The 15,644-nt window shown below is 47.1% G+C and overlaps 1 protein-coding gene across 1 annotated transcript in view; it reads right to left on the bottom strand.

Moving 5' to 3' along the window:
* The window catches only part of Tll2 (tolloid like 2), a 113,996-nt gene that overhangs the window by 76,481 nt on the left and 21,871 nt on the right, over nt 1–15,644 (bottom strand). Inside the window, exon 2 of the mRNA XM_027407472.2 lies at nt 12,274–12,384. Coding sequence (XP_027263273.2) covers nt 12,274–12,384 — 111 coding nt within the window. The remainder of the gene's footprint in view (nt 1–12,273; nt 12,385–15,644) is intronic.

Below are 15,644 nucleotides of genomic sequence, written 5' to 3'. Positions count from 1 at the left end.
GCAGGAAGGACACATAGGGACCAGGACTTTCTCACACCTAACCAGAGCGTCAGAAGGTGTAGAATTCTATCCCATTTGCAGAGATGCCCAATAAAACTTTGCAGATTTCTCAAAGGACAAGTCCCACGTGCTAGGTCATAGCAAGAATAGCAAGAGTTCAGGAAATCAAAGACTTAGAGAAAGAAAATAGACCCAAGTCATCTCTCAGGAAGGAACATCACATGTTCAAGACCATCCTAGACTACAAAGTGCAGGTATGCAAAAGAGAGAGAGAGAGACAGAGAGACAGAAAGAAACAGAGACAACAGAAGGCAGAGGTTACGGTAAGTGAGGTTCTGGGCCCTGGCATGTCAGTGAATGTTGTAGAGAGATTGATGCATTCTTATAGTCCCATTCCATGGATTCATTGTGACAAGAATCACCTAGTCTGATGCCAACCTGTATGCAGGGCCACAATCCTTTCAGGCAAAATACTAAATGTGCTCCCCAATCTGCCTTTCTGTGTCCCTAGTGTCAGGAGGTGGCATGCTGTATGATGAGCAGGTGCCCAAGACTGAATATTCAACAGAAAGAAGAAAATAGACCCCAGAATAAGGACCTTCCCTCAGGCTGCAAGGTGACAGCTGAAGTTCTAGGAGCTACCTTAAGTAAAAAGAGAGAAGTGGCCTTGACCACATCATAGGACTTGCGTTAGAGCCCAAGATTGTGCCTCTTCCCTACTGGCCTAATGTTCAGGATCAAGTGACTAAAGCCAGGGACCAGGCAGGTGACCCATGAGGGTGTCAAAGAGGTTTTAGAAGAGTGGCAACTCGCAAAGAACCTGCTCCTGCTGTGCTCAGCCTGCCCTTATGCAATCCACTGATTGTTGCCATGTGGACTCCGGACCAGCGTGGCTGGATCTTCCAGCTCTTCAAGACAGGCCAGAGTTCTGGGTTTTTATGAGAAATCTGATTTTTAAATGTTGGCAGTAAATTTTAAACATGTAAGCACTACAAAACAAACAACACACATCTGCAGACCAGATTTGGCTGGGGGGTTGACAGCTTAGGACCTCTGGGCTGGAGGGTGGACCGGAAAGTCATGCCTGTAGACAATGTTAATGGCAGGCAGAAAGGAGGCCCTGAGCTACAGTCACTGAGACCTGGGGATGAAAGGGTGCTTGAGAGCATGAAGGCAGAAAACAAGGTGTATAGAAGCAAAGTCCAGCTTTCCTCAGTATTTGTAGATGAGCGAGGGTCATTAAAGGGGACCAGAGAAGCAAGATGGCCAGAGCACAGTGTGATTGTCTGACAGTTACATTGTCACTTTCTCTACGGATCTCCTTGGAAACCACAGAAATAATGACATACCAGTCGTGGAACCTATTAGAACTACAGCTTGGTCCAGGTCATCCAGTTCATCGTCCTCGAATAAGCAGGCCAAAAGCCTCATCATATACACACACACAGGCAGACCCACCTGCCACCCAAGCCAGTGTCCCAGCTCCCACAGCCACAAGGGCCTAATTCCTGTTCCTTTGTGGAGAGCAGAGCGGTCTAAGCTTTCTTTGGCTTGTCTGTCTGGCCCATTGATGTAGTTTTCTAAGAAAGAACAAAGCAACCCCACAGACACATGCTCTTGACTTCTGGGAGCACTCTGGACAGTTTTTATAAGGTGCCACATCGGATGCAATTCAAATAGATTGTTCTGAAGTTCCACGAAACATTAGAGGACAGCAAACAAAAGATATTTTTGTGACCCAGTCTACACCATGAGCAGTAGGGTCCAAATGGCCGGTCCTCACAGTATTCAAGGAACTTACCCCCTCCCCCCAAAAAATCCAAAAGACTCATTCCTGGGTCTCAGGATGAGTCCAACCATTCATTCAATAGATAAAGAATGCCAGAGTCTCCAGATATGCCTGAAGTCTGCCCTGTTACAGGGAACTCCAAGCCTGCTTCACTCGGCATCACATCCAGCAAGAACATGCTAGAACAGCAGGTGCATGTGCCCGAAGGGACATTTTCTAGTGGTCACCAGGAGCAATTAACTTGAGAGAGGCAAAGAGAAGGACTCAAACTCACAGGGCCACACTAAAGAGAGACAAAAAGTGCCAAGTGAGGAAGTGTTAGAGAGGTAGAGCATGGTGGTACCTGGAATCCCAGCACTGAGTCAGAGGGATGGCAAGTTTGAGGCCAATCTGGCTACACAAGACAAACCCTATATCAAAACCAAACAGAAATTTAAGGGATAATCCTTCATTTTTACCAAAAGAATTTACCTCAGCATTCTTTTAGGTCAAAGGAAACACTTTTTCTCCCTAGCTAGGCCACTGATAGTGGACATATTTATCAGAGGGCTACATAAGTAAGTGACCTTTAGCAGGGTTACTTCATCTTATTCTGCTTTAGGAATAACTACTATTTAAATTAAAAATGCCATCAGTACATCAAAACCACATACACAGTTAAAAGACAAGACAAGTTGACTCGGATTAAGGAAAACCAGAGAATGGTGCTGGAGACACAGCCTTTCTGATGCTCAAAGCCACGTGAAGCAGTCCCCAACTCTCCTCAAGCGATGACCTCAGATCCCATGCATTGAGGTGGCTGATGGAAACTCACATTTTCCCATGACAAATGACACTATACGTGACATTCCATTAGGCTGGATGATAAGGCTTGGACCTAAAAGCCAAGGTAACCCCAAAGGAAGTTGAGCCACTGCAGGGGATCCCCATTTCCTTCTCCAGCCCAGGTTGCATCAATCATTTTCCTTTTCCTCACAGACATGGACACCAAAGCCTCTTCAATATCAGTCTGTTCCTCCGTCTTACTTCCATGACTGTCGTCAGCCTTTGCTGAGGTTTCTACAGTTACCTTCCTTAGCAGTCTCCTCTGCTCTCAGCACTATCCAGTACCCTACACACATAGGTGCCACAGTAGGGGACATTTAAGCTGAAGGATCACGGCAGGTTTGTGTGGTGGCCATACTGGAACAAGTACAAGAGCAAGGGGCATTTTGAGGTCCCTAAAAAAAAGAAATCATCCTTATTCCTTTTTTTCCATCTCACAACTCCCAGTGAGGCAGGCCCTTCTCTCTTTCCCTTTCTTCCTCTTCCTTCTTCTACTTGTCTATCGTCTATCAACTGTCTGTCATCTTTATTCATTGAGCCCTCTCTCCATCTCTCATATATCTATCATCTAGTACTATCAACCATCCGTATCGTATCTTCTCAGAACAAACTCCTTCATTAGAGTTGCCTTGAATGGATCCTATATCTCATTACGGGGGTGGGGGGCATATTTTGACTTAGAATAGCTAATCTTCTGATTTTGATGCAAACTCACAGGTTCATGGCCCTGAGGAGCAGCAACTCCCTGGGTAGACTGAGAATACCTGCCTGGCTGACTTGACACCCACTGTGGCTCCAGTTTGGTCAATGCACTGGTGATAGACATCCCCACAAAGGTGAACTTGCTTTCCCAACACTCAGTTCTCAGTGCACTCTGGCTGCTATCCAAGCCTTGACTGGGCCCTAGGGGAACAAGATGACAGAATCCGTATGTTGCATTCTTTCTTCCTTCCCAGAGAGCAGATGTGCACTTTATCAAATGCCTCTCGATTATCTCAAGCCATCTCACCAAATAAAACACTTCATGGGTAGAGGCCTTGCCAAGCCTTACTGGTTTTGATGCTGGTGCTCAGCCTGCAGAGTCCAGGCTCTGCATCCCGACCTTAAGAGTGGCTTTAAGAGTGGCTCAACCTGGCCTCTTTTGTCTCTTACCTAGCCCCCTGGTTTTGGTTTGTGGACTTTTGTTTTGGTTTTGACTCTTGTCCCCATCATATTCTCTCAGGCCAGCCCTTCCTTATGTCCTCCCCAATCCCCACAAGGACCAGGGCCTACTCTGCCCTGCTCTTTATAACTACAAGCGTGGAACTAGAACATCTGCTAAGGGCTTCCCTGGTGCTCTTTGTCTGGGTCTCTATGCCCCCAGGCTGGGCTGAAAGAGTAGTCTTTGGGGAGGTGGGTGGTGGCTACAGTGAGGGACGCTTCTGATCCCAGCTCCTAAGCCTCCAGTACTATGAGATCATAATAACAATCACTTGTCTTTACAGCTCACTCTCCCTAATGGTGGAAAAGGCATGGATGAAGCTCCCAGTTAGCATTTCTTTCAGGAAAGAAGGGAGAACAGAGGGATGGATGTTAATCATGAAGTTGACATGAGAGACAGCAGGGCTATGTGACAGAGCCAGGGTAGGGTGTGGAGGACAGCACATGAAGATCAGGTTCCATGCTGTGATGTCTAAGAGAAGTCTCCTGGGAGGGTAGGCTGGCCATGAGAGATCAGCTGGACAGCTTTGGTCTAGGGGAGGCTGGAGTAGTGGGCAAGAGCCTGGATGGTCTCTGTCTCAGAGATTTGTCCTGAGGACCGTGTATTCCATCGGGGAATCTGTAGGAAGGGACCAGTAAAATAAACTAACGACGTTGCTTTTCAGACACTCCCTGTAGGTAATGTGGGTCTGCTCAGCCCTGGGCCCGCACTCTGAACTTGAGACCATTCCCTGAGCTTGTACTCACTCCCAGGGCCTTTACACATCACACAGTCAAGCACACAAGTCTAACCCTAATGGCCCCTGGGGAAATGTGCTGTGGGAGTCGGAATACGGGATGATCCAGGAAGACCACTATGCATTTCTGAGCCTCTGGTCAGATCCAGCCAGTGCATAGAACACACCGTCCACAAGTGAGCTTCATTTATACACACAGCCTGGCACTAAGGAGAGAAGGCCAGGACCAAACTAACTCACTGCCATTGAGAGTCTGACAAAGGAGCACTGAATGCAAGCAAGAATCACGTGCAGGGTGAGGATGGCTCTCCCCTGTGCCCACGGAACTCACCTTTTCTTTGAACATCCCTTTGAGAAGGTGATGGAGGGAACGAACATTTAGCAGCTGAAGGGGACAGGTTAGAGATAATGCTCAAAGCTGTTTGACTCAAGATAACAGGAGACATCCTTACCTTGTTGGCTAACACAGAGATTTCTTAGAGGTTAGTTAAGATCCAATCGAAGAATCTGCCCAGGCATGTTTCTACAGGCCTGGCTCTAGCATTCCTACTGGGTCATGCTGAGGAGAGCAAGGAATTCCTGGGGAGCCCAGGATAAGAACCACAAAGACAAGGAGACCAGGAAGCCATCAAAATGTCAACCAAGGGAGCTGCTACAGCAGTGTCACGCTGTGGGATAATATTTCTTCTGTCTACGTTTATTTGATTCTCCCACGAGGAGAAAAGTGGAGTATAGAAGAAGACACATGGAGTGTCCCATCTTACAAATAGGGAATGAGTCATTCTAAATCCACAGCTACAGAGCAGGGATGCAAACTTGAACCTGCCCAACTCTTATGCACATCCATCCACAGCACAAATCCACAAATTCAGAGGCCCAAGGAACATCTCCAAGGGTGTGGAACCACCCAGAAAAGGGAGGATATGGGCCAGAATCTAACAACTTAAAGATACATAGTGTTTAAGCTTCTTGAAATTCCGAGTAAACGTGTGTGTGTGTGTGTATGTGTATGTGTGTGTGCCTTTTTTTTTCTCAAAAAAACTATTCCCTGATGCTCATCAGATTCTCCCCAAAACCAAAATGTTAAGTATAACATACTTCAAGAATAAAAGGCACCAAGCCTGTTGTCCAGCAAGAGTGATCCAGGGGGGGAGGTGTGGGTGAGGAAAGTTCCTAAGCCCACTAACCTTCTTCAGCTTCCCAAGCCAGAGGTGCCAGCAACACAAATCCCCAACAGCCAAGTGTCTCCAAGATGGCACTTGGCAGTATCTAATGTGGGAGCAGACAGATCTGAATCCTGGATGCTGCCCTAGCAAGAAGCCAACCCAACATTCATATGCTTAGGATAATGATCCTCCCGCAGAATACCACAGGAATCACCCACTTACCCATCTTTCACCTGGACACTTGTTAGCTGTCATCATTCCCATGCCAATGAAGAGAGCTGGTAAAATGGGGAAGTCACATCTAAATAGGTTGGAGACTGTCTCACCATGGGTGTGGCTACTCAGAAGTCATGGTCCATCTATGGGCCTGTTTAAAATCACTCCATCCATTAATTCCCTCAAGAGCCTTGAGACTAAAATGTGTTGGGGAGAACATACATGGAGTCTGTTTTCAGATCCTCTGTCCTTGGGAAACGGAGCCCAGAAACCCTGAATTAGAGTATTTGATTCTGGCGCCTACATGCCTCACAGGTACACAGCAGCCTCTGATGTCTAAAGTGAGCTCTCTCTGATGTCTAAGTCTTTGGTCTACGTCTCTCCTGCAGTCTGAGACACCAGAGCTCAAATTCTCTTGAAATAAATGAGACTGTGGTTTCATCAGCCCCTCTGTTACAATGGCAAAATGGAGACTAGATGAGGGTACCCTCTGCCACCTAAGTTGTGGTCAGAATCAGAAGTGGCAGCCTAGAAGCCAAAGAGACTATGGGCAAAGATTATGATTCAAAGATGACACCCAGAGAGAGAGGACGCAAGCTGTTATGTCTTAGACTCACTTCTGCTCATTTATTTACTTTGAACCAAGAAGCTAAACTGTTGGGGCTCTGCATATGCTCTTTACAGATGGCAGGAGTTAAGGAAGTAAGAGTTACAGCAAGGTTGGCCTCTTCAATGGGGATGGACACAGCCCAGTGGCTCAGAATGGACACCGCGGGAAACACTGGTTTCCATCAGTGCCAACAAGTAATTAAAGCCGCTTCCCCCTTCAGAGCTCTCATTATAAAGATCAGGAGTTCAGATCCATCATCCCAACAGAGATAACTGCAAGATAAACCTTCCTTCCTCTCAAGGTAGTTTTGCAAAGATGGGAATACTCAAAGCAAGCTCCCCCAACCCTTCAGGGAAGAAGGGAAACAAACAAACAAACAAACAAAAAACAGCACATTAACCACACGGGCTTCTGCCCAGCTTGTGCTTTTAAGAGGAAAATTGCCTCAGACTCAGAAACAGAACTGTCAGGTCCTGCCAGGCATATGGAAGAGATACAAGAGGGTTAGAAAGTGTGCATGCCTGTGTGTGTGTGTGTGTGGGGGGGTGTCTTCCCACTAAGTACTTCCTTCACTACACAGCTAATCCGATTAGCTGCTTTAGCAAACTCCGAAATGTTAATTCAAGAGCTCCATTCACAGAGCAGCTAGGCCCATGCCTGTTCAGGGCTCCATTCTTCTCACAGCAAATCAAAAGCATACAGAGGGGCTCTCCATGAAGGATATGCTCTTGCCTCCTGGCCCAAAGCACATCCAAATGCCACTGCCACATCCTCTCGTCAGCCAGCTCCTGGGACTGGGGATTGAGCCCATCCAAAAATGGAGAAGCTAGAGCTTCCCACTACATACCCAAATGGGGCCATCTCAGCAGCATTGTCAACCAGGTAGCCTCCTGCAGCTGGCAGCTGCACTGAATAAAGAAGTGTCACAAAGGCCCCCAGCTGCAGAGCTGAGGGTGAGTCACCAGCTTTCTCTGGTCTTTATTTCTGTGTCTGTAGAATGGGGACTTAGAGCAGAAGATTGGATGGAAGGAAGCTCAGGGTGTGGACAGACACGATGTCATTGGAGTTGGACAGAAGGGGAAGGGAGCCTGTCTCTAAACTGAATTGGGAGCCGGACTAAGGAAGCATTCGAAGAAGCAATAGGAACGTCTGAAGGGGTCTAAGGAGCAGAGCTGAGTTTGGCTTGTGGCAGCATTCCTCTGGAGTCTGCCTCCATCTTTCCACACTCTTCTTCTCTGTGCCCTGTGTCCTTTCCTTATCTTGTGAAGACTGGGACACTGGATTTAGGGTCCACTCTAAACAAAGGAGGATCTTATCTCAAGATCCTTCACTAACTACATCTGCAAAGTCCCTATCCTAAGGGTCACTTTCTGGGGTCCCAGTAGACATGAATGGGGGAGCACTATTCTGTATAGTACAATATAGTACAGTGGCCAGGAAGACAACCCGAAGCAGGTTAAGGACAGAGAGAGTTGAGGCAGGAAGCACGTTACAATGCAACTCAAGCCTGTGACCTAAGTGAACAGTGACACAAGTCCCTACTGGGAACCCCTAAGGCCCCAAAGAACATCAAATAGGCTCCTAAGCAAGAGCATGGTGCCCATTATTCTAGACTCCTTCCCAAACTGTTCTCCACTCCTTCCCGATAGCAAAATGGCAATAGGAAGGTCAGGGAAGGATGCAGGAAGGCTGGAGTTGGGACACCTAAGCTCTGGTTGGGATTGTCGCCCCTGAGTCAACTCAGAATACAAGCACCTCCAGAGCACCTCTAGGCAAAGAGGCTGGCTGGTCCACCTTAGAAGCAATTGACATCCCTGTGTTCAGGACAAAACAGGGAGAGTGGCCCGTGGGCTGCTCTGCGGTGACAGCCCTTTCCCTGTCACCCTGTGCAGGGACTTCAGCCCTCTCATGCTGGAGCTCCTTTCTGAGCCTCCAAGAAAGGAAACTGAACTTATCAAAGCTTAGAAACTAGGTGAGCTATAATCAAGAATATATCCTTCCCCACATTTGAATCTAGCAAGAGTGAGTAAGGTGTGGCCCCTGTTAAGTGTATTTTTTAACCCAGAAAATGCTTAAAGATCTATGTATAAATTTCTTCCCAGAAACATCATCTCTCACTTAAAAATTACATCAAAAGTGAAACAACCTTTACATCCATATATAAGGGCTTACTTAGATGAGGTGTGGCAGGGCTGCCTGTGGGCCACTAACTAGTACCCTTGCCATCATAACAGTTCACTGGCATGGATGAGGGGCATCCATGATGGGATTTTACCAAACATACAGACTACACCAGCACATTTCAGTAAGATCTTTGTGTTTTTTTAAAAAGGGAAAAAGTGTGTGTGTGTGTGTGTGTGTGTGTGTGTGTGTGTGTGTGTGTGTGTGGTTGCACACACGGCCATGGCACATCAAGATAGAAAGTAATCCTGCAAATAGATAGTGTCAGTGATCCCTGAGGCTGGGATAACAGCATTTCCCTTTTCCACTTACGAGCCTTGGCACTTAAAAAAAAAATCAAGCAGTGTTAGTTTAATCAGCAAAATCAATAAAAAAAATCCCAACCTGAAAATAAAATAACTATTCTAGATAGATATAAAGTGCAGTTGACCCTCAGAGAAAAGCAATTGGAATAAAAACCACCTGGCCACGAAAACACCCTGAGAAAAGCTCCTGCATTGAGCTGAGAAAGGAGGGAGGAGCATCAGTGAGAGGCCTGGTGTCCGGGTCCCCAAACCCTTCTGCGTTGGCAGTTTCCCCAGTCCTCACTGATTCCAATCCTTTCTTACTCAGGGTTCTCTTCACAAATACCAAGAATTTATATTTATTGAACATGTATCAGGTGCCAGACACATCATATATGTTCTTTCCTGTGTGCTCAGGATCTCACTCAAAGGCAAGAATTATTTCTATTCCCATTTGACAGATAAAAAAAACAAAACAAAACAAAACAAAAAAAACAAAACAAAAAAAACCTGAGGCCTGCCTAAGATTTAGTCCAGGTAGTGTAAGCCCAAAGCCTGTTACTGTGATCAGTGCTCATAGCATGTTTCTGGGACCAACGCCCTATTGGCACACCTTTTCCTGAAAAGGGCCAGGGTCTGCAACTTCCCCTACCACTGTCTTCTTGTCTCCATCAACACTGGCCAGCATCTTCTAGGTCCAAGGTGCTGGTCTGCCTCTGGGGAGTTCCAGACTGAATGTGATCTGCCCTCTATTAGCTCACAGGATAAGAACAGAGAAGATAGATGCTGGAGTCCCACGTCCCTGAGTAAGTGTCTTGAGAAAAGCAAATCACTGGGCTTTCCTTCACCACAGCATCCTCAGGTGACATCCTTCTCTAGCAGCTGTACATGGTATGGTGTCTGGCCACTGCCTAGGCTCTCTGAAGCCTTTCCCTCACATTTGCTCTTCCAGAACCCTCAAGCTATGGTATGCAAAGTGCCTGGGAGCAGCAGGAAGACAGCTGATACTGCAACTCTGCGAATTCCTAATGACACATGGGCCTGTTGTGTGAGCCAGAGGGCAACAGGAGTCCCATGTTAAGGAGTCCAAGATCCAAAATTGATGGCACTCCCCAGAGGCAGACTCCGCATGGGTATCACTTTGCTCTCTAAGCATGCTCAACCTGGAGAGCGAATTGGTATGATCACATTTGAAAATGATTTTTTGACAGTATCAACTCAAACCCTGGACCCTGCCATTCCACCCAGGGCAGCTGCCCAGGAGCAAGGGGTGCTTAAGGTGATCGGTTCTCCCATTATTAGCTTTATTACAGCAAGAGACCCTGTGCTACCCAAATGTTTGTCAACAGAAAATTATCAGCTAAGCTAGGGTCCATCCAACTAGCAGAACAGTTCACGACACTGAAAAGGAATGAACTGTTCCATCAACCGTGTGGGTGAATTTTGCAATAGTGAAGGTTAGTACAAGATAACAGAATAACACTCACTGCAGGGTCCGGACTGCACAGGCAAAACAGGGCAAGGTTAGATTAGAAATGACACTGGAATGAATGACTATGGGGGACATATAGGAGTCTTTGGGATCTGGGATGTACCACATGAGCGCCACAGTATAAAGTCCATCACAGTGTGTGTGCGAGATATTTAGTGTTCGCTGGTTTTGAGGAATACTGAAAAAGTGGTTTAAGAACCATTTTAAGATGACCATTCATTAGGTCATCTTCTCCAGACCCCTGGGAAGGGCTGAGGAATAGTGTGAACAGATGTGGTAAATCACCAAGAGAGGGTTTGCTGTGCTGGAGCACGGCTAAGGCTGTGAGTATGCTGTCAGGAAGAATGATTCAATTAGTCTGAAATCCTAGTCAGCCTTTCAGACCATGTAGAAGCGGTCATACAAATTCCAACGTGGCTCGTAGACTCAAGACACCACAAAGGAAGTCTGATGTGTCTAATGGCTCCTTTCAGTCCCCAGCCACTAACAATGGTTCCACGACCTAGTGACAACATTGACTCTTTATCTGCCAACCCCTGTGGAGAGCTTTGCAGACAATCCCACTAGCTGTTCATTTTCCTGATGTATCCTTGGAGCCCTGAACACATCTCACCCTCCTCTCTCTGGTGTTCAGGACTATTCCTGACATCACCAACTACGTCATCAGGGATATAGCCCATTTCTTGAGATCTTACATGCCAGGCACTGAGGATAACCTGCTATCTTTGGCAACGACCTTGAAAACTCTATGGAATGAGTACTAGTTTCACCCCTGTTTTAGAGGTCGGAAAGCTGAACCAGATCTACATCCATCTGCCTGGTGTGAGGCTCTCCTTAAAGCAAAGAGTTAGGCTGCTTTCTTTGTCTCTCACCAGCACTGAACTTGACTCAGGGTGAGGGTTAAAATAGCTTCAAGAGAAAGAAGGCTGTGTAGGGGAAAGGTTCACAGTAGGGTGCTGTGAGCCTCAGTCACCAAGTTACCACCTGACACACAAGGTTACCCAATCCCGCACTCAGTCCCCTGCACTACCTCTAAGGACCAAAAGGCTACAAAGCTACAGGGCCCAGTGCACAAGGAGGTGTGGAACACCCAGGGGACCAGCCTCACCACTCTCCATCTCAAGGTTGACAACCAGGAGTCAGTATTGTCAGACATTATTTAAATCCAGCCCACTTAGCAATTCTCTCCATTCTGGGACAAGCAAAGCCTCAAGCTAGAATCCTAAGAACCAGCACTAGGATGAACCCTCCAATAGAGGCAATTGGAGATTTTCTTCAAAGGATCAGCTGAGTTGGGCTAGGACAATGGTTCAGTTGATCAGGTGCCTGCTGTACCATAAGGACCTGATTTTGAATGCTCAACTCTGGTGTTAAAAAGCTAGGTGTGGCAGTGTGCATGTGTAACTCCAATGCTGGGGACAAGGTCCAGGGAGAGGCAGATTCCTAAAGCTCTTTGGCCAGCCAACCTAGCCAATGAGAGATTGTGTCCCACAAAAGAGAATGGGAGAGGGAGACACTTGACCTCTGGCCTCCACACACATGCACACACAATTGTACATGATCCTGTATACACATGTGCACAAGTGTGAACGAGTACATGCTACACACACATACAGAGAGAGAGAGAGAGAGAGAGAGAGAGAGAGAGAGAGCCACTAAGTTTAAGGTCCCAGATCCATGCCTCCATCAGAGGAGGTGGTATGGTCAAAGATTCCTAATGGAGCCCTCAAGCAGCCCACTGGGGTACAAGCTAATCAGAAGGCCAATACTTGCCAGTGCCGTGTCCCATTTCCTCCGTGGATGGCTTGGTCCAGTCTTCAGCCTTGTCGATGTGAAATAACTTCAGATCCTCCTCCTCCAGGGCAATGTCTCCCCAGAAGACAGCTAGCAAGAGAAAGCACAGTGGGTCAACTAAGCCTGCAAGTCAGAAAAAGGGATTTGCTAACCCCCCAAAAGGCACCAGATGTAGAGAGCAAATCCTAGAAAAGACAGTCCTACCAATCAAAGTTTTTCTGGAGCCTCAGTGATGATTGTATTACAGCCAGGATCTGGGCCAACCACCATGGGAACCCAGAGTCTTGCTTGGTCGATAAACACCCCTCCATCTCACTCTAGCTCCAGGCAGCTATGGGCTAAACATCACATAGAGACAGCCATTTCTTTCCTCTTCTTTAACCAGGGCACAGAAGAAAGCACAGTGCCGTCATTTACATATCTCTCACAGTATCTGCTGCCCTTTTTGTCCACAACTCCCCCATGCTGCATGCTCCCTTTGTAGGGACAGGGAATCTTCTAGACCAGCAGTTCTCAACCTGGGGGTCACAACCCTTTGGGGCTCCAACGACCCTTTCACATGATCTCTTAAGATCATCGGAAAGCACAGATATTTACATTATGACTCAGAACAGTAGAAAAATGACAGTTATGAAGTAGCAACGAAAATAATTTTACGGTTGGGTTCACCACAGACAGTATGATGAACTGCATGGTGTTAGGAAGACTGAGAACCCCTGCTCTAGACAGTCAGATCCAGCACAGACGGTGCAGAACACAGACACGGCTTAGCACATGGACTTCCGATTTGGAGCCCAATCCTCATAGGACCTAGAGTGGCCCCCACTGGGAGGTAAGTGAGGCTGGAATCATGGGCCCACACCCCTCCCTTTCTCTTTACACTCTGGGGATGAGGAGCACATTCTGCCCCACCACGTGCACCCCTCGGTCCTGTTTGACAAATCACTTGACCCGTTTCGGCTTCAGCTTCCTCATCTGGAGATAAAATTGTAACTGGACTCCAGCCTTGTGTGAGAAGTAACTGAGATGAGGTTTGCTAACAGCTGGCACAGGACTGGCCATGGTGAGTGCTCAGTGGACCACAGAGCCACTCTGATTTTCACTGAGTTCCTCCTGGCGCCCGTTTCTCCCCTTACTTTCCCCTCTGTTTATCCTGAAGACCCTGCCAGCCACAATTCCCACATCCCTTCAGGCGAGTTCTCCCCCCACCCCACCCCTGCCCTGACACACCCCTTCCTGTCTCTCTGCTGCTGTAGGTTACACTGTATCATCTACCACCCAACAGATGCTGTCCCTGTGCATGTACCTGCACATTCCAGGCTTCAGGAAGACGCCACAGGGGACCAGGGCAGCACATCTAGAATTAGGGCTTTTGTGCTTTACAATCAGCAATGGATTCATTCTATGCACCACCTCACACTGATGTTCTCATGTCCATTCTGTACCTCACAAACCAAAAAATAAAACCCCAGCAAAGAAAATCACTTCCTCGGGGTCACACAGCCAGCAAATGGCAGAGCCTGACTCCAGCCCTAGTCTCTCTCCAGCTCCAGCCCTCTACCTCACAGCCCCCTCAGCATCTAGATCTGTTCAGCTTCCCCGCTTCACGATCCTCTAAATGCCCTAAAGACAGGCTCTGGGTTTATGCGCACGCATTTCATCTGTCAAAACCGACTTCCCACACTAAGAAAAGCCAAGCCGTAGGCCACAAAGTCTAGAGCAGAATCAGGTAGACAATGCACATAAAACACCAGGCAAACAACCTAAACTCCCTCAGTCTCAGCTTTTTTCTCTCTCTCAGATAAGCAGTGACGTCACTTTCTTTCAGGTGGCTGTGAGTATCAGGTGAGATGGCGTGAGCAAGCGCTGAGCAGAAAGCAAGCACCTGGACCCACTCAGTAAATACGACAAAATACCTCTTTGTCTGTGGATCTCAAGAACCTCAGCAATGGTCGACATGAGCAGTTAGCGATGTTTTCTAAAGGTGGGACACCTCCCTCCTTTGGAGCACGCCCTTCGCCAATAACCAGCCCCATGATAGCCTTTACCCAGACAGTCACAAAAGGGTGTGGGCTGGCTTTGAGGCACCACACAATGGGCAGATTTCATCATCCCACGTCAGGGCCCAGACAGCCTTTGCCAGTCAGTCATGGCCTCTATGGGCTTTCTGTGACTGAGTTTGAATCCCAACTTCTGCTCTCCTGTCCTATAGATTCCATCCCAAGATCCCCAAAACTGATCCCATGGATGCCACCAAAGACAGTTCAAGAAGCTGCCTGCCCACACCTCAGAAAGGCACCTCCCCCAGAACCATCTGGTGTTCAGACAGTATCTTTCAGTGGAAATTCAGCAACCCCAATGTCCTTAGTTGTTTTACTCTTTGCTCTTTGGAGGCCCACCACCAGGCTCCCAAATTAATACATGGAACTTATTCTTATTTATGAATGCCTAGCCTTAGCTTGCCTTATTTCTAGCCAGCTTTTCTTAATTAATTATTCCATCTTCCTTTTGCCTCTGAGCTTTTACATTTCTCTATTCTATGTTCCTTTCTTTCCTTCTTACTTGGCGGCAGGTTGTGTAGCTGGGTGGCTGGCCCCTCGCATCCTCCTCTTCTCCTCCTCTCACTCCTCCTCCTACTCTTCTCTCTTCTTCTCCTATTTCTTCTCTCTGCCTGCCAGCCCCCTACTATCCTTTCTCCTGCCTAGCTATTGGCCGTTCCACTCTTTATGAGACCAGTCAGGTGTTTTAGGCAGGCAAAGTAACACAGCTTTGCAGAGGTAAACAAATGCAACATAAAAGAATGCAACACATCTTTGCATCATTAAACAAATACTCCACAGCATAAAATACTCTAACACATCTTTAGCTAATATTCCACAACACCCCAAACTCCTGCCACATGTGTTCTCCAAACCATGGAGAGGGGCTTTAGTCCCCTCTCTCCACCCCACTGTAGTTAATATTGTGTCTCCATGGAGAAGTACAGAACACTAAAGAGGGAAAGTTTCAATAGCACAAGTGCTGTAATTGATTAGTGATGACTACCATGGACACAAGTGGGGAGGGACAACTCTTCTGCCATATAATTGCCAGCTCTGCTTTCATTGATAGGAAGGAAGATGGTCTCATACTGTTTCAGAAAAAGAACACAAGTTTGATCCAAAAAAAATTACTTCTTTCTTGGAAAATCCAAGAGATAAATTGAAATAGCTGGTTCAAAATTAATGTATCAACAATAACACACCAGACAACTGCAAAACAGAAATTTGTAGCACCTCTTAAAGAGGCTTCATATCTGAGCTTCAGTGTGGTACCCACTAATTGTCTGTGGCTCCTGGATACTTGGAATG

Source organism: Cricetulus griseus, chromosome 3 (assembly GCF_003668045.3).
Source record: "Cricetulus griseus strain 17A/GY chromosome 3, alternate assembly CriGri-PICRH-1.0, whole genome shotgun sequence".
Lineage (NCBI taxonomy): Eukaryota > Metazoa > Chordata > Mammalia > Rodentia > Cricetidae > Cricetulus > Cricetulus griseus.
This window is presented reverse-complemented; position numbering and strand designations above follow the sequence as displayed.